Source organism: Onychomys torridus, chromosome 8 (assembly GCF_903995425.1).
Source record: "Onychomys torridus chromosome 8, mOncTor1.1, whole genome shotgun sequence".
NCBI classification, from domain to species: Eukaryota; Metazoa; Chordata; class Mammalia; order Rodentia; family Cricetidae; genus Onychomys; species Onychomys torridus.
This window is the reverse complement of record NC_050450.1, coordinates 43718053-43741306: the sequence shown is the minus strand read 5'-3', so window position 1 is coordinate 43741306 and position 23254 is coordinate 43718053. Positions and strand designations below refer to the sequence as shown.

Sequence of the window (23254 nt, the reverse complement as noted above, 5' to 3'; positions counted from 1 at the left end):
ACACACACACACACACACACACACACACACACACACACTGTCTGGCCCTGCTCCTACCCTGCCACCTACAGGCCATGTAACTTCCTGCCACATCACTCTCTGCCTCCTGAAGCTTAGTCACCTCCTTTTTACAACAGGAATACAAACACATACCTTATAGAGCATCTTGCAGAAGAAAAATAACTAATATTTGCAAACGGCTTAGCTCAGTGCCTAGAAAAATAGAAAAAGACTTCCAGACCATTGTTTCATTAAGTCAGGTCCCTGCTTCCCCACAACAGCCCAGCACACTGGTCCCTTTTGCCTAAATCTTCTCTCCGCCAAACACCCAGAGTCCTTAATTATTCCTTATAGGTCAATTTCAAGTTTGTTTACCAGCCCAGTTGTTCCTTTCTGGACCTGTTCCAGATGCTAATATCCCTCTTAAAATGCAGGGCCTACAACCGAACACAATAAATTAGCCAAGATTTGAAGTGCAGCCCACATCCAGCAGTCCCTCTGCCTCTTAGAGGCTTTACATTCCTCTGGGGTTTGCAGAATGAAGAGTCTTAATCTGTGCTGGAATCCAATTGCAGTGAAGGCCACCTATACCTTCTGCGGGAGTCTGGGCTTGTGATGACAACGATCAGACAAAACAAGTGATCTGTGCCTGCTCCGACAGGACAGCCGGCACCTAAGATGTCTTCTTACTTAACCCTAGCAATCCTGGAGGGGCGCTCTGTGAACATCTTTCTTTCACTCCTAACAAACAGTCCTTTCGAGACTCACGGGACTTGCCCAAGGTCACTGGGAGATAAAAGGCAAGAACCGTGTTGGGTTCTGCCTATGGTCTTCCTGTGTCTTAAGCATTCAAGGACATGAGGACTGTCAGGATGAAAATGGCAGCACACCCAAGCAGAGTGATTCAGTAGAGAAGGCAACACAATGGGCCACACCAGATGAGCATCTGAACCACCTGCCTCAGAGGCCTCTGGCTCCCACCAGCATGCATCAGTGACTATGGCTACCTGGGCAGTGGGAGCCAGTGCAGGAGAAGGGAAGGTAGGGGACGGTCTTCCTTCTTGTCAACTTCTCACAGCCTGCATTGTGAAGATGCCGTTTTAGTCCTGAAGGTCAGATGGTGCAAGGGGCTGCTTCTCACTGTTACAGCCGACTACCACAGAAACATTTCTAGCCTTGGACTCGGCAGCTTTGTTTCTACAACAGGAGCAGAGATTTGTCACAGAGGGACTTTCAGCATGACTTACGACCAAGTTGAAAATGCTGCCCAAAAGGTTTTGGTTTGCAGTTCAAGGGGGATACTGAGGCAGATGGCTAATTGAGTAACAGATTTATCAAAAGTCATTAATGCTGTGGATGGGCCGACAATAGCAACATGATGGAGGCTCTGAGGTGAGTTCAGGTCCACAGGACAGAGGGAGGGTCCCCTCCTGTATGTAGATTTTAGAGTAAAGGGAAGGGGGAGGAGGTTGAACTCACCCATTTTTTAGCCCACAGCCATTGTAGAGATTAACCAATGAGTAGTCAGTTAAAGAACATCGGAGGGGTACTGGAGAGAGGGCTCAGTGGTTAAGAACACTGGCTACTCTTGCAGAGGTCCAGAGTTCAAGTCCCAGCAACCACATGGTGGCTCCCAACCACCTGTAATGAGATCTGGCACCCTCTTCCGACCTGCAGACAGAACACTGTATACATAACAAATAAATCAGAAAAAAAAAAAATAAGAAAGAAAGAAAGAAACATCAGAATCAGATGATTGACAGGCATCTTTCCCAGCTTATGATTACTGGGAATCCATAGGCTGAGAGAGGTAAGTTTTTCAAGAAACAATTAACACTAGCTTGGAAACTAAAAAATTAGCATAGCTACATGAATTGTTGTGGCTTATCCAAAATGGAGGCACCTTACAAAATGGTGTGGCCCTGGAAAACACTGTTGATGCCCATCCACAGAAGGACCACTGAGTGAAGACAAAGACGAACACACAAGGCATGTACTGCCATTTAAACCTATGTTTCTAAAGTTTAATAATGAGGGGGAAATGCTCATTCAGAATCCTCTGTAAAAAACCCAAAAACTAAACTACCTAAGACAGAGGCAGACAGGTCTCTGCTGTGAGTTCAAGGCCAGCCTGGTTTAGCCAGGACTGTTACACAGAGAAAAAAAAAAGCTATCTATACAGGGAAAGGCAAAATCTACAACAAATGTATCAGTATGTCATCTAAAGGATTCCTGATAGGATACAAGTGACAGGATGCTGGTGGGTTTCATTTGTATTGCATCCCCATTGTACTTTTCCAATGTGCATCTATTGCCTCTATCATTGGAAAAAAATGTTTTTTAAAGTACTACAGAGCTCTGGTCTGAAGGCCAGCAGCCAGCTAGTGGCTGGACATTTTCACCACTGGACAGCATGCAGCTCTGTGGGCACAAGGACTACTCTCTTACCATCACATCCTAACCCTTTTTATCAAAATGCTAATGTAAGGCTATTAATTTGCTGAAGAGAAATTACTAAGGGTGCAGCAGAATAATTACCAGAGGGATGCATTATACTTCTAGATGGGAACATGAGTTGCCCTAGTAGATTCCAGTGTAGAACATAGAGACGTTTCCAGAAATTTCTAGAAGGTCCTCCATGCTTCAACATCACAGAGCCCAGATCAGCCAACTCTGAGTTAATGAAAGCTATTCAACACTGATTGACAAAGGACTACCCTCATATTAATAATACAAATTGCAAAAAGAATACTTCTTCTGTAAAACCCACCCCACCCCAGTTAACAGCAAGTATACATACCATACACACATACACAGAGAAAGACAAACAAACAGAGAAAGAGAATGACCATGATCTACCTACAGAGTGTTAGTCACTTTGTACTGCTACTACAAAATACCCTGAGCTACATAGAGAGAAGCAGTAGGAGAAAGAAAGTATGTTCCGCTCCAAAAGTAGCTTTTATTTGTATAGTGTATTATGTTGTCTTCAACAAGTGTGTGTGTGTGTGTGTGTGTGTGTGTGTGTGTGTGTGTGTGTACACTAGGGATTGAACCCAGCAGCTCATGCATGCTATACAAGCACTCTGCCAATGAGCTATACCTTCATCCCTCAATGATTTCCAGTTATAATTGATAAGTTGCAGAAAAATATCTACACTCTGGCTGAGGTAGCTAACGATTATACTTAGAAAGGATTGTCCAAGATCATTTGAGAAATAATCGCAGCTGGCAGACATCAAACCCAAGACTTCTGAGTCGCCAGCCACAGCTTCAACCATTCTCTAGGTTGCTTCTCTCTGATTCTAAATCATGAAAGAATGAAGAAGCTCTGAGACCCAGACCCCTATGTGGTTCCCATTTGAGCTCCAAAGAGGTTACTCAGCCATAAGATCCCAAAGATAGGAAGGAGGTATAAAGGAAAGAAAACCAAAGAGAAAAATAAAAATTTGAGATACTGAGTCCTGAGATAAGGAAGAAACAAGTACTTGCCCTCCCCGACATCATCCATGACCATCCCTCCATCTCTCAAACCCCACACACTCACTTTTCTACTGAAGTCTCCTGAAGTCTCCTAAGCAAACACTCTTTATAGAGGCTCATCCTGAAGCACAGGGGAGCTGGTGACGAAAGCAATGTGTAGTTGAGTTGAGTCAATGTGTACTGAGTTTGCAACAAAACTGCAATGTGTATTTGAGTTGCACATTGTGTGTGTGTGTGTGTGTGTGTGTGTGTGTGTGTGTGTGTGTGATCATTACAAATAGCACAACCGTGATTAGCTTTACATGGGTTCTGAGGATTCGAACTCAGTTCTCACACTAGTGCAGATTTGGGTGGGCTTTGGGGATTTGTAGCCTGGCTCCACTTCCTGTTTTCCCTCTGCTTCCTGAGAGTGGAGGAGAGTATGACCAGCCCGCTCCAGCTCTTGCCTTCATATACTACACTCACTGTTACTACGTCTTCCCCACCTCCACAGGCTTCATCTATCCCTCTGGAAATGTAAGCCAAAATACATTTTCTCACTTGAGTTACTTATTGTCAGGGTATTTTATCACAGTCCCAGAAAAGGAACTAATACAAATAATCGAGGAATTACCTAGTGTAGAATTTGTACAAGAAATCATAACTACTGTGAGTCCAAGAGTGCAACAGCCATGGCAGGCTGAGAATTCAGCATTCTACCCAGCTCAGCCCTTCCTCCAGCTCTTCCATCCCTTCTGCTCCCACTTTCACAATGTTCCCTGAGCCTTGGAGGAGTTGCAATGGGCATTCAAGCTCTTATTTGTTATAGACTGATTCCCACCTACTAGTTTGAGAGTTCCTGGGATGTACTGGCTGTCACAAGTTGGTCACTGATACAGGTAAGAGAGAGGACCTGGGTGGGATATTTAAACTCTAGGACCCCCAGCTTCCTCATCCTTAGCTGTAGGAGAGAGCAGATAGCCGTATGATGCTCTTCCTTGTGTGTGTGTGTGTGTGTGTGTGTGTGTGTGTGTGTGTGTGTGTGTGTGTGTGTGATGTATATGTTCACAGGCTTGTTCTAGTGTGTGAGTGCAGGCACAAACTTGCCCCAGCACATGTGTGAAGGTCAGAGGGCAACCTCAGGTGTTAGTCCTTACCTTCTACCTTGAGACAATCTCTTCTGATTTGCTACTGCATGCACCAGATCACCTAGCCCACACATTCCCAGGTAGTCTCCTGTCTCCATCTCCCATCCTGTGGTGGAAGCACTCACATTACAGATGAGCACAACCATGCTTAGCTTAATGTGGGTTCTGAGGATTTGAACTCAGGTTCTCCCACTAGTACAGCAAGTGCTTCTGCTCCCTGAGCCATCTCTCCAGCCATAATATAATTAATTTCATGTCTGGTACTTTATAGCCACTCGATAAGGACTAGAGGATATTGTTGTTTTTAAACTCTGCTCCAACACAGACTGTTCAGACATATAATAAGTATTCTATAATTATTTTTTTAGTAAGTAAATAAATGAACTAATGAACTTAACACTATCTCAAATGCGATGGTTATTAACTTGAAGTGCCTAATAAAGAAAACCCTTGACTAATCTGAGAAATTAACATTTGTTTCCACAACATTGGTTTAAAAAACAAAACAAAACACTGGGACCTTTTGTCATTTGAGAGCTAGAGTTTGTAAAGGCAGACAGTTCTTTAACAATGAGTGAACTGGATGGAAAGGGGTAAGATGAATGGCAAGTGGGGGGAGGGGCCATTGTGATTTTTTTTTTCCTTTTTGCATATGCCAGACAGGCACTCTACTCCTGAACCCCATGCCTGGCCCTTGGCATTTTGAGAAAGGCTCTCACTCTGTAGCTCCTGCTGACCTTGAACTCACAATCCTCTGGTCTCCACCTACCAAGTGCTGGGATTACCCTGTATTCCAACCCCAGCACCAAGCCTGCCCATTGCTGACTTACTTGGGACAAGTTTGAGTAGAGATTATTTCATAAGTAATAAAGAAATATTTCACCCACCCCTTTACTACCTTTTGAGAATGAGCAAATCTTCAAACAAATGTTCCACATCAGATCGAGGAACCCTTCAGTGGCCTTACAGCCCTACTATCTAGGACCATGAGCAAGTCTCGTTCCCTGGTGATGCAGTTGTGGGGATACTATGGGGATCCAAGATGACCATGAGTCAAGAATGATGTCCATGTTGTGTTCTCAAACCATGTTTTTTCAATCCCGAGTGCCCCAGGTTCTCACCTACAGTTCCAAAGAGTTGTGGAAACTTTAACATGAAAGAGCAGCTGCTGGTCATCAGAAGCATGGACACCACAGTGTGGGCTCCTAGGCTTGCTCTTCACTAGGGGCACAATCTTAGCTAAATGTCTGAAAGGGAATGCGTCAGCTTCTGCATCAGTAAAATGGGGTGATGATGTCATCTTTGTGGGGTCATTAAGGAGACTGAATATGCTAATACATGCAGAGTGCCTAGTGAACAGAAGCCTTTGCCATCACAAGCTCTCCAACACACCTCTCCATTTCAGTCCTGTTTGTCCTCTGTGTTTATATTCCTCCACCTGTGACCTCAAATGACCAAGCTCTACTCATCTGTTCAATATCTTTTCCCTAAACTTTCTGTTCAGAAGCCCAAGCTCCTCCATTCTCTGCACACACACACACACACACACACACACACACACACACACACACACATTTCTCCAGTGAGATTTATCTGATTAAACAGAAAGCCGCATTGAAAGTAATAAGAGCTGTCCGCTCTCCCGGCTGAGGCTGACTCGTGGTGTGCATGCTGATGATACCAGGTCTGCTAAGAGCTTGGACTCAGCTACAGCAACACACCCCCAGACCTGTTGCCCAACACAAAAGCCTCTAAAGAGTTCCCTGAATCCCCATGTCCCTGTCTCATCCAGGACCACTTAACACCCTCCCTACCCCAACCCAAACTCCACCCTACCCCCATCCAGTGAGAAACACAGGGAAAGTCAGAGACAAGAGAAGTAGTTGATGCAGAATTATAATTAGTGACATAAGGTATCAGGAATATGGGGCCGATCCACAGACATGAGTTTGACAGTGGCAAGCTGCCCTGTCATTCCATGCACTATTCATGAGTATTCCAGAAATAAAAAAAGGAATGGCTTCTACTTCATTGTGCTAGATTTTCCCAGAACATTAAGAATTTGGACTGGAGAGATGACCTGGGTAGTAATGTACTTGTCATGCAAGCGTGAGAATCTGAATTGGACTCCTGGCACCCATGAGAAAAACCTAGGTGCTATGGCACACCATTGTAACCCAATGACAGAGAGGCAGAGACAGGAGAATCCAGCCAGTAAAAGCAAAGTCATGAGCTCCAGGTTCAGTGAGAGACCCTGTCTCAAAAATAGAGTAGAAGCTGCCCAACATTGACCTCCGGCCTCTACATGTACACACATGTGTGAAAACACACACAAAGAATCTTCCCAAGGGTCTGATTGAAGACATCAGGGCCAGAATTTAGGGGTGGTTGGTTGGTTGGTTGGTTGGTTGGTTGGTTGGTTGGTTGGTTTGAGACAGGGTCTCACTCTGTCACCCAGATGGGCCTCAAACCCACTATGAAGCCCCAAGTTCATAGCAATCTTCCTGCCTCAATATCCCAAGTGCTGGAATTACAGCCATGAGCCTAGGGATTTGGGGACTTCAGACTGATTGAACCCCTAATGAAATATGACTACATAGGTAACTAAAGCTTTATCCAGGATCTCAATGTATATTTTTTAACAAGTGTCTATGGGACCCTTTCCATGCACCTGGCTCTCTGTTTCACGAAAGCCATGTCCACTAACCTAGGAGGGTATGCTCTGACTCCTGTCTGCACAAGACCCAACTTTTCCTATTCTGCGGAGAAGGAAGGTTGTAAAGCCGAGGGTTGGTCTCCAACCACCAAAGAATGAGGACTTCCCTGACCCAAGCCTTGACACATGCGTGGAAAGTAGTACGAGGAGGTGAGAATCAGGAAATCGTGAACATTGTTTAGCAAGTACCCAATGGAAGGACACAAGCTGGCCTGATCAAGTCACATGCTTCAGCCTCCGTTTCCTTATGTATACAATGAAACGGAATTTTCTACAAAACAAGATGCAGTATGTTCAGAATGCAAGTTGGTCACAATCAGTGTTCAGCTCATGATGTTTCCTGCCACCGAGGGAAGCTTTCTGAAAAGAGACAGACACACTCCCTTTGGAGGAATACACTTGACAATGTATGAGAAATTGTGGCCTGAGGAGACCGGGCTGGAGGACCCAAGATGCTCCAAGATGCCAGGACCAAGGTGAGGTGAGCAAGGGAGGCGCTTTCTTTCTGAGGTCCCTGCCAGTCAAACCCTGGAACTTCCACAGCCCCGAGAGGGAGAGCCTCCTTAAATTTTGCTAGCCCTCTCATTGAACTCATTCTATGGCTGGCACTGCTCTGTGGGGACACTGAAATAGAGTTGGTGCCCAGAAGGCTGGGGAACGCTGTTGAGAGCACCAAGCTAGAATTGACAACAGAGTGCATGACCAGAACCGGAAGAATTCCAAAGTTCTTCGCAGCTCCCTGAGCATAGACTTTTACCTCGATAGCAGAAGAGAATCACATTGAAATACGTGTGCCTCTTCCATACATGTAGCCACAGAAATCAGGATGAGCCAAGGGCATCTTGTTCCCTAAGGCCCTGGGGAGAGGAACTTAACGCACATGGCTGTGGCATTCTGCTCCCTGGAACTGCTTAGCAGATCATGAAGTGAGGGTAATAAAATGTCAGGCTCTCCCCCACCAGCTTAAGCCCCTTACTGCAATCAAATAAAACCAGAACTGCACAGCTGGCCAGGGGAAGCCAGATGTTGACCTGATGATGCAACTCAGGAGAAGCTGGGGGGTGACCGGCCATTTCCTTGCTTATGACAACCTCCAAACTTGCTAGGGCCAAAACCCGGGACAGAAATCAGTTCAGTTCATCAAGCCAAGAACACCAGCCTGGCTTAGGCACCTCTCCCCCAGAGCCCAGAAGACAGCACCACCCTACCATCTGCCATACCCTTCATTCAAAAGCACAGCTTGGACAGTGGCAGATGTCTGTCGGGTCTTTCTAAAAATGCATGGAGGTTTAAATGACTAAAAACTCAGACAATGTCTCTGATCAACCAAATACAGCCTTCCTCTTCCAGCCTACCACAGGGATCTGATGGTGCCATCTAAGCCAGATGGCAACTTCCTCTCCTAAAAGCTACAGTATTTCACCAGTTCTGTCCCCTTGAACAATCAATAGCCAGAGGGCAAGCTGAAGAGATGGTTCAGTCAAAAAATTGTTCACATTGCAAGTCTGAGGACCTGAGTTCAATCCCCAGAAGCCACATGAAAAAGTTGAGAGTGGCGATATACAACTATAATCCCAGGGTAAGCAGAGACAGGAGGATCCCTGTGCTCACTGGCCAGTCACCATAGCCTCATCAGTGAGCTTAAAGTTCACCAGTGAGAGACTATCTCAAAAGAACAAGTGCAGAGCAATTGAGAATGACATATGCACGTGGACACGTGCACGTGCACCTACACACGCACTCACACACGCACGCTCGCGCACACACAGAGAAAACCAGAAGGCAAAAACTGCTGCATTGGGTGACAAAGGGTCCTTGCTTTGTGCCAGGAACTGAAAGGGACATCCATATGGGAAATTATTCTGGTTGGCAGTGACGGTTTTATTTGCATATGCCACAAGCACACACCTGATGCATACAGTGGGTATGTATTAATAAACCAGAAGGTACAACAGGCTGGCTTCTAACTCAGAGATCCATCTGCCTCCGCCTCCCAAGTCTGGCACTGAAGATATGCACCACCGTGCCTGGCTTATGTGCCCTGATTTTCATGGGTTCTAGGAATTCAAACTCAAGTTCTCATCCTTGCATAGCAAACACTTTACCCACTGAGCCATATCCCCGGCCCCCACTTCCCTTAACTTTAGACCCACCGTAAGGACATAGACCACGGATCCCATCCTTGCAACTCCAACCTGTGTTGTGCTCCACTTTCATTGGTTACCCTCTTGCCACTGTCCTCTCCCTCTCTCTCTCTCTCTCTCTCTCTCTCTCTCTCTCTCTCTCTCTCTCTCACACACACACACACACACACACACACACACACACACACATTTCCTTCCACTTCCCAAGTCCTCTCTTGCCTCCAGACTTTAGATAAGCTAACGCGCCCACACTTTTCCTCCCTTATGTCTTCAGGGCAGCCCCACACCGGCCTAGGAGTTTGAGCGCCAATGTCATTCCAGCCACAAGCCCTCTTGCCTGCCCCCACTCCCACAACTTCCTTGAGTGTCCAACCTCTGCATTAGTGGTTCTCAACCTGTGAGCTGCGACACCTCTGGAGGTCAAGCTACGCTTTCACAAGGATCACCTAAGACCATCAGAACACACGGCTATTTACATTACAGTTCATAAGCAAAATTACAGTGATGAGGTAGCAATGAAAATAATTTTCTGGTTGGGGGTTACCACAGCATGAGGAACTGTATTAAAGGGCTGCGGCATTAGGAAGGTTGAGAACCACTGCTCTACGTTAGCCAGTCCTTTGACAGCAGCCATTAATCACCCTCAAAGTCTTCCATCCTTGAGGTCTCCTCTTCTTTGCACCCTTCCTGCTTCCCTTTCCTCCTCCAGTTCCCAGAATCCCCCTCTCAGACACCTGGGCCTCTTAATTTCTCTCCTGTACTACCTCTAATCCTTATCACTTTGCCTGCCCTCACGTCTAGGCCTCCTCTGCCTATAGTCAGCTAGGGGAATGGAATGCATGGAGCACTGTGAGGACCATCCTCTGCTAACCCTAAGCAGTTCTTGGTGGCATGGTACTCCATATGACATAGTGGAAGTTTCCAAGTCCTAGCCAACCCTGGCTTATCTAAAATGCAGATCCATACTCCTTATTCCTTGTACCTGGAGAATGAGACCCTGGACATCAGTCCAGCCTTTCTTCCAAAAAAAAAAAAAAAAAATCCTTGAGAAATGAGTTGGCTCACTGAGCAGACATCTTGACACTAAATGAGAAAGAACCAGGACAAATATGTGTGCATTCCCCCAAAGGAGTCAGGACCAGCTCCCACCCCCAAGACCAGTTGCATGATACTACAAACTCCTAAGATGGTGCTTTGGGACTTCGGGTTCTCCTCAAATTATACTAAGCCACTCATTTCAGATCATAGGGACCTGAAAATCAGAAGTGACTCAGCCAAGGCCCCACAGTCCCCACGTTCTTCCACTTTCTTGCCTCACCGCCTGAACACTGTGTTCAAGCCTTTCCATGCTACCCAGTTTTCTCTCTGTTGCTGTGATAAACAACTATGACCAGAATTAACTTGAGGGAAGAAATGACTTATTTGGCTCACAGAATGACAGTCCATCAGCAAGGGAATCCAGGGCAGGAACTTGGGGCAGGACCTAGAGGCAGGAACTGAAGCAGAGGCCATAGAGGAACACTGCTGGCTGGCTTGCTTCCCCTGACTTTCTCTGCCTGCTTTCTTATACAACCCAGGATCACCTGCCCAGGGGTGGCACTCCCCACGGCAGGCTGGGCCCTCCCACATCAATCATTAATCATGAAAATGCCCCCACAGACATGCCCTAGGCCAGTCTAATGAGGAAATTCCTCGGTTAAGATTTCCTTTCCTCAGGTGACACTAGTTTGTGTCAAGTTGACAAAAATGAATCAAACAGATGCACATGGTATCTGCCATTCAGAGTCACTACTAAGATGCCTTAAGACCCCTGGTGGGACACATGCCCTGAGCAGAAGATGTCAGATTCCCCATATTCTATCCAAAGATGCATCCACTGACAAAAACCTTCTATGGGACAGTGGACCCTTCACCTCTGTCAATTAGTACTCATCAGATCTAACCAGGGGGCTGGAGAGATGGCTCGGAGTTAAGAAGCGCTTGTTGCTCTCAAAGAGGACCCTAGTCCAGTTTCAAACACCCCTGTCAGGCAGCTCACCTAGAACTCTAGCTCTAAGGGATCCAATGCTCTCTTCTGGATTCCATGGACACCTGCTCTTGCACACGCGCGCATACACACACACACATACACAATCTAAAATAAAGTAAATCTTTCTTTAATAAATGAAGTAATTTGCCATGCTTCCTAGTACTTATACATGGCCAGGTGCTTCATTGTCAGAGTCATCCCGCTGCTGTAGAGTCCCCAGAGGCAGTGACTCCAAATGCAGTATGTTTGCTGTCCACAGATGCCCAGAGCACAGATCCACTGAAGATGGGAGAGAGGCTTAAAATAATCCTGTGCAAATTGCACTGTCCAAACAGAGGCAGAAATGGATGAGGATTATCGGGTACAGGGAAATGACCACTTTGGCATCAATGATGGAGCCTTCGTTTCTGGGGAAATATTAGGAAACTTTGGAGATTTGGAGGTTGTTGTTGAACGCACAAAATAATGTTGAATTTGGGTTTGTTGGTTTGTTTGCTTGTGTCTTTTTTGTTTTGGGGGAGGGGGTTAAGATTTATTTTACTTGTATGTGAGTCTACGGAGGACAGTAGAGGGTGTTGGATCCCTAGGAGCTGGAGTCACAGGCAATTGTGAGCAACCTGCTGTGGGTGCTAGTATCTGAACTTGGGCCCTCTGATAGAGCGGTGAAGTACCTTAACTGCTGAGCCAGCTCTAGCCCCATCCTTTTTTCTTCCCCCCTCGCCCAGATAGGATCTCACTCTGTATCCCAAGCTGGACTCAAACTTGTAACAATCCCCCTGCCTCAGCCTCTCAAGTCCTGAGATTGTAGGGGTGTAGCGCCATACCCAGCTTGAATCGTTATTGAATCAGTTTTCTCTCAGCTGCTCCCATCGTCTCAGAGACAGTCATCTCTAAGTCTGAGTGTATCTACAATGCCTCCTACACAGCTCTCCCCATCAGTGAGGACAACCTCAGGCTGTAAACAATGGCAAGCAGCAGAGGCAGCGGCACACAAAGCGCTCCCCTTTACAAGTAACTGTCATTGTCCTGGCTGATACGGTCCCTGTTCTGGTGAGGTTTCATGGTCAACTTGAACAACCTAGAGTCACTCAATAAGAGAGACTCTCAACTGAGACATTGCCTCCCTCAGATTGGCCTGTCAGCAAGCCTATGGGGCTTTTTCTTGATTAATGATTGATATGGGAGGGTCCAGCCCACCATGGGCAGTGCCATCCCTAGGCAGGTGGTCCTGGAATGTATAAGAAAATAGACTGAGCAAACCATGGGGAGCAAACCACTAAGCAGTGTTCCTCCATGACTCTCTCTCAGTTCTTGCCTCTCCCTCCTAGGGTGACACAGGCAGCGTGTACGGAAGCCATTACTACATTATATATTACAGTGCATAGGAAAACAAACATGTATAATACATGCATCGACAGTTGTCAGCGTTCACCCATCCCTGTACACACTACATCTCACTACAAATGGCCCTAACCTGTCATGGATACAGGTACCCTCATGTTTGCACACACCAAGCTCTGTGATATTATATGCTCCACATCCACACTCTAGTCTCTGTGCATAGCTGTTACACACCCTCCTTTGGGATATATGGCACCCCCATCAATACATGCAGAAGTCTATCCCATCACCAGGACCCCAGCTGCACCACTAGCCACATACAATGACAATGTCCTTCATCAGTCCAGGACAGCTCTTTGAGAATTGAATAGAGCATTCTCAGAGCCTGAGCAAGGATGTCCAGGAATTCCCAGCATACCTTGCAAATCTCCTAAGAAACACCAGACTGTGTCTGTGGTTTTATTACTGTGTATAATAGTCTAATCATTTTTAAATTGTTAACCCATGTACCAATATTTACAAACACTTCCTATTAGCAGGTATATTTGATTAATTAATGAGTGTCTCGATCATCATTCAGTCACCATGCAATTGCTGAGCACCAATTAAGTTTGAGACATCAGGGTAGACACCTGGGGGATTAGAGAACAAATAGGGAATAAATAAAAGAAAATTATGTGATCTCTGTCCTTGAATATAAACAGATACAGTTTCAAAAACAAACAGTTGGGACTAGCGGGTAGCTCACTGAGTAAAGACTCTTGTCATCAAGTGTGATTGCCTGAGTTCGATCCCTAGTACCCACAAGATGGACAGAAAAAAATTTATTTCTTCAAGTTGTCCTCTGATCACCATGCATATGCACACACACACACACATACACACACACACACACACACACACACACTAAATAGGTAGATGGATAGATAGATAGATAGATAGATAGATAGATAGATAGATAGACAGATAGTTAGATATAATTTTAACTTCTAAAGTCAATGTAACTGTGCATGTCTGGGATCCTGTCATACAGGAAGCTGAGGCAGGAAACACAACCCTGCAAATAAATGTATCACAGCTGTCTCATGGCATAACAGGACATGGTGAGTGAGGAAGAGAAGAAAATGCAGACACAGGAGACCCTGACTGGGAGTTCTAGGAAACGGCGATGGTGGTAGAGTCAGGAAGAAAGCAGTGGTCTGGAGCTTGGAGGGTAAACTTGGGGTACAGCAGGACATGAAGGAAAAGGGACATGCCCTGCCATGGTGAGGCGCAGAGTTGAGCAGCAGCCATTACAGCAGATCACTAGACAATTAGCAGGGACACCAACAGAGAAGGAGTTGGGCGAGGGTGAGGCATGAGGCGGTCAGTGGTGGAATGCCCGCCCAATGTGTGCAGGACCCTGGGGTCAGTCCCCAGCAATGAAGACAAAGGTTCAAGAAAGAAGGGTGAGCAAAGAATGATTCCAGTTCAGGATGGACACTTGGGGACACACAGCTAATGCACACACACACCACATATACACACCACACACACATACACACACACACACACACACACACACACACACACACACACGCATGCACGCACGTGCCTCACCCTGCGTCTGTGTTTCCTCCATCTTTGAAGACCCACAAACCTCTGCCAGGGCAGCATATGGACCCTTCCATGTGAGCATAGCTGTAGACTTCATGTCTTTTAGGGACCCAAAACAACTCAAGTGATTGCTCTTCAGCCCTTATGCCTCCAACTGTGACTCACATTGAGATCTGGCACCTTTGGGGCTCTGCTTAGACATTACTAACCTACCTTGTTAGGGAAAAGAGGCCCAGCAGATATACCTTGGAACATCACCAGACACTAAATGTCCAACCTGGCACCAAGGATTAACTGATCAACTCTGGAACCTGTGTTGTACCTTCCACCACCCTGCCTCAACTTTGCCCACCCCACCACCAACTTTTTGTTAGCAGTGATGTGAGTTATTGAAGATATTTTGGTATAGAGAAAGAGAGACGTGCTCAGAAAGAAAGACACCCATGAGTGTGGAGGTGGGCTTCTCAAGGAAGTCACTTTTTTTTTTTTTTTTTTTTTTTTTTTGGGGGGGGGGCAGGGTAGTTTTTGCTATGTAGCACAAGATGGCTTCAAACTTAAGGCAATCCAATTGCCTAAGCCTCTAGAGTACTGAGGTTGCAGGCATGTACCACCTCCAGTTTCTAATGGTGGATTTCTAAAATGCTTATTTTGTAATGTAAGCATTCATGTGCATAAGTGTATAAGCCTGCAAAAGGTCAGTGGGTTGAATTTGTATCTCCAAATGCATTGCAACTGTAGCAACTTTTTTACCTGTTTACTTATTTTTACTAGAGCTGATTCTGAGGAGAACTTGAAAGGAAATGGTTATCTCTGAGATCCTTCAATAGCCCACATACTTGTTAGAGGACAGGTACCCAAAGCAGAGCTGAGTCAGCCAGACTGACCCCTCACTCTTCTCCTCAAAGGAGACCCAGATCCAACCCCTCAGCCTCCTCTCCCAAGGAGACCCAGCAGCCTCTGTGATGACTCATGATCTCAGATGCTGGGAGGAGTCAGAGACCTCTCAACCTGTCAGATGCTGACTTCTTTCTGCCAGGCTCCAGGCTGGCTTCCACTGGGGCTGGATAAACAGTGTGGCCTGTGCCTTCCTCCTTAAAGACCTAGCTCAAGCTCAGAGCACTCCAGGGGTTTTACATGGCTGGACAAGGCTAGGGTCTGATCAGAACGTGGAGAAGAGCCACCATCAACCTTGTGCTTCTTCTCTCTCTTCTTAGCCTTGCTGCTTCCAAGGAGGCTGATGCTGCCCGCTCTGCACCCAAGCCTATGTCGCCCTCGGACTTCCTGGATAAGCTAATGGGGAGGACTTCTGGGTATGATGCCAGGATCAGGCCCAACTTTAAAGGTAGGAAAACATTTCCTTCATGTTTACAGGAAATGCTCTCCCATAATATACACATGCTGTGATCACACACACACACACACACACACACACACACACATGCACACACGCACACACGCACACACACACACTTTCTTCTCCACCCAAGGCAAACATTGCTAATCGATGCAATCTCTCAATCTCTTTTCCCAACAAGTCTAGACAAAGCCTCAGAGAATTCGATTCAATGGTACCTCTGGTTTCTGGGAGTCAGAAAATGAATTAGGTCTATTTTACTATGTCTGGTGTCATAGACGGTCAAACAAGGAATGTGGGTCAAGTGTTGGCTGAAGTGTGAGCTTCCTCTGTGAGCTGGAACCAAGCTCCTCCCTTTGTCTGGGTCTCGGTTTTCACATTTCTGCAATGAAGGCTTGGCTGTGTGTACAGTCACGAGGCATGATTCTTGGGGTTTTAGGTTTCTGCCAGGAGTCTTGAGACACAGATGAGGAGCTGGTCCACCTTGCCCTTGAGCCAAGGAGCATCACTTCTGTTTGTTCTAGAAGGGGCCCTCCTACTCAAACCCACCTGCAGGAGGCTCCCACGGACTAGCAAATAATTCCACAAATCCCTCGTGTAAATGAGACTCGTCATTTCACATACCCACTGAAGTTGGGGGAGTCCTGATTTCCCTTCTCCTTGCTGTGACAAAAAGCCACCTGGCGAAGGAAGGGTTGTTTGGGCTCACAGTCTGAGGACACAGTCCATCTGGTGGTGAAGAACCAGTAGTGGGGCTGAATCTGGAAGCAGAGATCTCTGGGGTTTATCTGCCTTGATTCTCTTTCCAGGATGGAAGCCCATGATGTGGGGCTGCCCACATTCAGGATGAGTCTTCCCAGACAAAGGTCAGACACCACCAGGTAGAGACAATGAATAAAAAGAGCCACAGGATCCTGTGAATGAAGATGGCTCCCCTTGCCCCCAGCCTGTAGGTCCCTATGGGAATGTGGGCCCCATGTAGCCAGATGAGCCAATGGTCCAAGAAGACCCCAAACTGAGCCCTACAAAAAAATGATAATTCCTGAATCATGTAAATTCAAACAAAACATGTTCAGGGTCCATCACTGCCAAATTACATATGCTGGTCCAGGCAGTTGGACAAAGTTCTCTGCATTCATGGTCCCATTGGGACCTTAGTACCAATAACAAGAGGAGATCAGGGCTCTGTGTTCTCTGATGCCTTTGAATGATGTCTTCAGTGACTTGAATCTTACAGACACGGCTTTAAGAACCTCCTGGGACTCTGTGCACCCCAATCTTCTACACAGCACCCTGTAAAAATCTTATGCCAAGAACCAACAGCTATGAGATCAGTTCTTGTTTCTGGGTGTTTCTCCTTGTCATTCCTGTGGCTCAAGTCCAAGAGCAAAGATGTATTTGACAGCTGAGACCAGTTATCTAATGTCTGCCTACATTGCCTCCACACACCTTTCATCCCATTCCCCACACTCCCTTCTCTGACTGCTCTGTCCACAAGTCTCTGCAGACAGAATACAATCTGGTAAAAGCTTGGGGGTAGGGGGCTGTGCTCAGGCCTACCTCCCAGCCTTGTTTCCCTAACAGCCCCTTCATTGGCCCCCAACCACCCTACCATGCTCATTAGCATAGTCTTGTTTCTTGGGGTTTCAATTGCTGTGATGAACACAATAACCAAAAACCGCCTGGAGGAAAAGGGAATCTGGTTCAGCTTACACTTCCACATCACAGTCCATCACTGAGGGAAGCTGAACGGGAATTCCAGGAAGAAACCTAGAGGCAGAAACTGATGCAGAGGCCATGGAGGATTGCTGCTTACTAGCTCGCTCAGTTTGCTTTCTTATATACCCTAGGGATGCCTTCCACAGGGTGGCATCATCCACAGTGGACTGGGCCCACCTACTTCAATGACTAATCAGGAAAATGCACCCCAGGCCAATCTGGTGGGGGCATTTTCTCAGCTGAGGTTACCAAATGTCTCTAGCTGGTGTCAAGTTGACATAAAACTAGCCAACACATCTTAGTTCTCCTAGGGACAGGACACCTGGTAGTACATTTGGCTGGAATACTTCACCAAGTTGAAATCTCAAATGCCTGGAGGGATGACAGGCAGATGTGCTACAGGAAGGATGGAACATGGTAAGAAACGTAGAGAAAACTGGGGGGCTAGAGAGACGGCTCAGTGAGTGAAAAGTCCCTGCAGTTCAGATCTCTGACACCGATGTAAGAGCCAGGCACGGCCACACCTGGCCGCAACACTGACAGTGAACAAGCAGACACGGGCAGATGTCTGGCCAGCCAGCACCCAGTTGATGAGATCTAGGTTCCGTGAGAGACCCTGTCTCAAAAGATAAGGTTTCAAGCAATAGTCAGAGACACCGAACCTCTACCTCCCCCTTCTCTCTTCTCTTTCTCCAAATAAATAACTAAGTAAAATATAGAAAACCTAAGTCCCTTGCAAGGTCCACTCCTCCTCAGTTCCTGCCCAGGGCTTCCAGGAAGGGAGTGAAAACTGTGTATTTAGTCAGGTCCTCCAAGACAGGACTTAAGTCTGAGGTTCTATGTCAAAATCACTGAAGCTGACTCTAAATAACATCTCTTGAGCATACCATTGGCTAAGCCAAACACATTCTGGCAGAGGAGGGAACGGACCTTAAGCCACCAGGGTGCACCAATTGCCCCTAGCTAGCCATTTTTTAGGAATTCGGTCCACAACGCCCCCTGGTGGACTCTTTCAGAATTTCACCATATCACGGGCTTGTTTCTCCAGGATTCATTTTGTCAAATGGTAGGGTCACCTAAACAGAGGCCTAGTTTCTTCCTTCACTGAGGTCAAGATCCAGGTTTTCCTTTTTATTTATCCTCATACTATACAGATGCTCCAAAGAGTTCCTCCAGGGTTCAAGGTCTGTTCTTTGTGATGCCACCATACTTCTTCATACACAGAAGGCCCTCAAGAAGCTTGTGTAGCCCAAGCTGAACTCAAAGTCAAGATCATCCTGCCTCAGCCTCCCGAGTGCTGAGATTACAGCATGCACCTCTGTGCCCCTTTGAAAATCTTACTTAGAACACATGAGTCCTGGATCTACAGGACTACACAATCTCTTAGACATCTTCCTACTCCCCACTGGGCTCCCCTCCAGCCTATGCCTGGCTAGAAGCAAGGTTGTCTCATGTGCACCTCCCAGGAGCTAGGAGTAGGGCTTTGCTCCTCTCCTTAACATTAAAGCAGAAAGCTAAGCCTACTGTACCTGGTCTCCTCACCTTATCCCACTTCAGACTCAAAGATTTAAGACACCCCAAAGCCCAGGAAAACCTCAGCATTCCTAAAATGGCCATGCAGTTCAGACTCTAAAAGCCCCCTACACACCACACACACACACACACACACACACACACACACCCACACACACACACACACACACACACACAGAGTTTGAAAACTCAGGAGTTATTCCCTCAGCAGCTTGCCTGTACAACACGAGCAACCTGCTTCTGGCCAGCCTGAAGTCTGAGGTGGCCAAGAACTACAGACTCTTGGTCTGCAGAGCCCAAAGTCAGTTCACACTCTAGTATGGAAGCAAATAGCACTAAGACCACTTATCCAACCTATGTTCCTCCTGAGAGATCCCTTCCTGGGCTTGAGCCCCTGTCTTAGCATCCATAGAGGGATGCAAGGAGAAGGCCCGGCCCTCCCAGCTCTGAGGCTTTGCCTCGGCTAAGGCTCTGTATTCTGCAGTGGCTCCTAGGATCAGGGGCATAGCCCAATGCAAACATATACACAAAAGCAAAATTAAACTTTAATATTTAATGAAATATATACATTATCCTGCTGCCAACGGCAACCGGATTGTAATTTTCTCAAGATAATTTAATTTCAGATTTATGCCCATGAACCGCACCTCCCCATGGGGTCTTTTTGGCTGGTGCCCCCTCACACTCATACATCAGCATCTCATTTATATGGAAGTCACAGTGCCAGATGCACGCAGCCCTATGCGCATCACCTCAAGGCATGAGCAGTGACTCTTTGGGGCATCTAAATGATATGAGCCTAAATAAAAAGAAAAACCTGGATCTAGAGCTAAATGAATAAGGGAAATAAGCATCAGTTTATGTGACCCTAACAAAGCAGTAATTCCTGCCCAGCATAGGCAAACAATACTTTTAATATGAGGAGTTTTCCAGTGATGAAGGCATTGGGTTCTGAAGGGGGATGTGATCCTTCCCAGCAACCCCTAAACCCAGCTATGCATTCAAATCACCCAGGTGATTATACAATAGGCCTTGTGCTAAAAGTCGCTGCTAAGGGCTGAGCCAAGGGCCCTGCAATTTTTGTTCTGTTTTGGTTTGGTTTTGGTTTTTTGGTTTTTGGTTTTGTTTCGTTTTGTTTTTTAAGATAGCAATCTTACGGTGGAGCCCATGCTGACCTCGAACTTCTGGCCTCCCTGTATCTACCTCTTGGGCATTAAGATTACAGGCACAGGCCACCACAGCTCACGGGCTCTACAACTGACATTTTTCAGGTTTTAGCCTCAGCCACACACAAGTCTGGAAAACAGTTGGTGAAGTGAAAGCCCTCAGAAGCCTGAGGCAGAGAATCACTGCAGACCCATACCAGCCTGAGCTACAAGACAAGACCTGTGTCATAAATGGGGTGAGGAAATCTGGGCAGAAAACTAAAGTACTTGAGGACCTAAGTTCAATCCCCAGCAGCCGGGCAAAAGCCAGACATATCATTCTAGTGCTAGGAGGTAGAGACAAGCAAGTCCTTGGAGCTTGGTAGCCAGCTAGCCTAGCCCACTGTGGTGCTTTGAATGAGAAATGCTGGGGTTGGGGATTTAGCTCAGTGGTAGAGCGCTTGCCTAGCAAGCGCAAAGCCCTGGGTTCGATCCTCACCTCAAAAAAAAAAAAAAAAAAAAAAAAAAAAAAAAGGCCAGGCAGTGGTGGTGCATGCCTTTAATCCCAGCACTCGGGAGGCAGAGGCAGGCAGATCTCTGTGAGTTCGAGGCCAGCCTGGTCTACAAAGCTAGTTCCAGGAAAGGCCAAAGCTACACAGAGAAACCCTGTCTTAAAAGAAGAAGAAGAAGGAGAAGAAGAAGAAAAGAAATGCCCCCCCCATAGGCACAGTTGATGGTGCTGTTTGGGGAGGTGTAGGAGATTGAGCCTTGCTGAAGGAAATATGCTCTGGGAGACAACTTTTAAGAGCATATAGCCTTGCCCTGCTTCTCTCTCTCTCTCTCTCTCTCTCTCTCTCTCTCTCTCTCTCTCTCTCTCTCTCTCTCTCTCCCTCTCTGCTTCATGCTCAAGGTTGTGATCTCTTGGCTGTCTGATTCTGCTACCATGTTTGTCCCTTGATGCCATGTCCCCTCTGCTGTGATAGACTCTTATCTGACTGGAACCATAAGCCTAACCAAGCTCTTTCATCAGAAATTGCTTTTGATCCTGGTGTTTTATCAAAGCAACAGAAAAGTGACCAATACAGTGAGGGACCCTGTCTCCAAAAACAAGGTGGGAGGCACCTAAGGAATAATGACCAAGGTGGCCATCTGACCTCCACCTGTGACACACACACACACATACACATACACACACACACACACACACACACACACACACACACACACACACACACACACTGGTTCTGGATTCTGCCCCTGGCTACATGACCCTGCTTCTTCCTCCCTCTCAACCTGCTTCCTATGGTATAGCTGTTAAGAATTAGACAAATCAGGGCTGGAGAGATGATGGCTCAGAGGTTAAGAGCACTGACTGCTCTTCCAGAGGTCCTGAGTTCAATTCCCAGCAACCACATGGTGGCTCACAACCATCTGTAATGAGATCTGGCACCCTCTTCTGGCCTGCAATCATACATGCTGTATACATAATAAATAAATAAATCTTTAAAAAAAAAAAAAAGAATTAGACAAATCAGAACTGGAAGCCTGGCTTCACCATTCTCTAGCAGTGTAGCCATAGACAGATAATTTGCCCCCTCTCACCCTCAGTTTCCTACTCTGTGCAATGTGGGTGATAACCAGCCTTCTCACAGAGCTATTGGGAGGATGCAGTGAGATCCTGACAGGCAAGGTCTCATTGAACCAGCCCAGAGGTTGGTAACTGCTGCCGTTCACAGTGTGAAATGAAGGATCCCGGCTTCAGCCAGGATGAGTCGACCCCCAGAAACAAGTACCAAGGCAGTGGCATTCATTCCCTTCTTTTCTGGACATAGCAGGGCTGAAAAAAAAAAAAAAATACTTGTCCACAAAGTATTTAACAAAGGCTTGTGGACTGTCCATCAGATTCCCTCCCGATCCCTTGCCTGGTAATTCCCATCATCACCTCTTCATTCTCAGTTCATAAGTTCAAGGCAAAGAACTTGCTGTTCCTTGCAATTCCTGAGATGGCCTCCAAATGTTGTAGCCATAAATATATCTCAGACACAAATTAGAAGGTACCGATGGGGCTTGGGGAAGGGATTTCAGCCAGATGGCAGGATGATGAATCACCCTGTGTTAATGAATGTACAGCTTGGCTCAGCCTCCTGTGAGGTGTACCTGCCCGTTACCTGGAAGCTGGGGAGTCTAGCCTGGCAGAGATGCTAAATGCAAGCTGGAGGTCCCAGGCACTTAGGGGGTGGGGTGGATAACAAGCAGGGGGGCCCTTGGCCCTGTGGGGAGGTCTATCCTTGAAGTTAGTTTCTCTACAGCCTGAGACTCAGTGAGACTCTCTCTTAATTGCTAGGTCCCCCTGTGAACGTGAGTTGCAACATCTTCATCAACAGCTTCGGCTCCATTGCTGAGACAACCATGGTGAGTACGTTACAGCAACCATCATTTTTGCAGTAGGCGTCTCTGCCCTGGGAATGTTTCTTCGCTACACTGGATTTCCCTAAGAAGGCACAGAATTAGGTGTTTTTGTTGGGTCTCCTGGAAGCTGGAATAGTTTTTTCTGTCCAATTCGATGCTTTGGGGAAACATTTAACATCTGAAGAGGGTGAAGCTGTTAATAAAGTTGGCACAGGACAAACCTTAGACTCACAAGAGCACAATTATAGCGTGTAATAAGGGAGAAATATGGTTAAAGTCCATTATATCTGTGTGTATGAAAATGTCACAATGGAGGCTGTGTATGGTGGTACATGCCTACAACCCCAGGCTCAGGAGGAAAGAGGCAGGAGGATCTCTATGAGTCTGAGGCCAGCCTAGCCTGTAGAGTGAGTTCCAAGCCACTCAGACAGACCCTGTCTCAAAATAACAACAACAAAAAAAAAGTTTTAAAAATTAAACAACAAGGCTGAGGAGGAAGATCTGTCAGTGATGTGTTTGCCACTGGATCATGAAGCCCTGAGTTTAATCCCCAGAATCCACCTATGAAAAAGATGGTGTGGTGGCATGGACTTCTAATCCCAGCACTGGCCAGGGAGAGTGGAGACAGGCAGATCCCTGGGGCTGGTTGGCCAGTCAG

At 46.6% G+C, this 23254-nt stretch overlaps 1 protein-coding gene across 3 annotated transcripts in view; it reads left to right on the top strand.

Moving 5' to 3' along the window:
• The window catches only part of Glra1 (glycine receptor alpha 1), a 102263-nt gene that overhangs the window by 19897 nt on the left and 59112 nt on the right, over positions 1 to 23254 (top strand). For 2 of the 3 annotated variants that reach the window (XM_036197896.1, XM_036197895.1), the window contains exons 2-3: positions 15651 to 15778; positions 22532 to 22599. In XM_036197896.1, coding sequence (XP_036053789.1) covers positions 15651 to 15778; positions 22532 to 22599 — 196 coding nt within the window. Of the gene's footprint in view, positions 1 to 7790; positions 7803 to 15650; positions 15779 to 22531; positions 22600 to 23254 lie in introns of those variants that run through there. The other variant, XM_036197897.1, reaches the window with a different exon arrangement.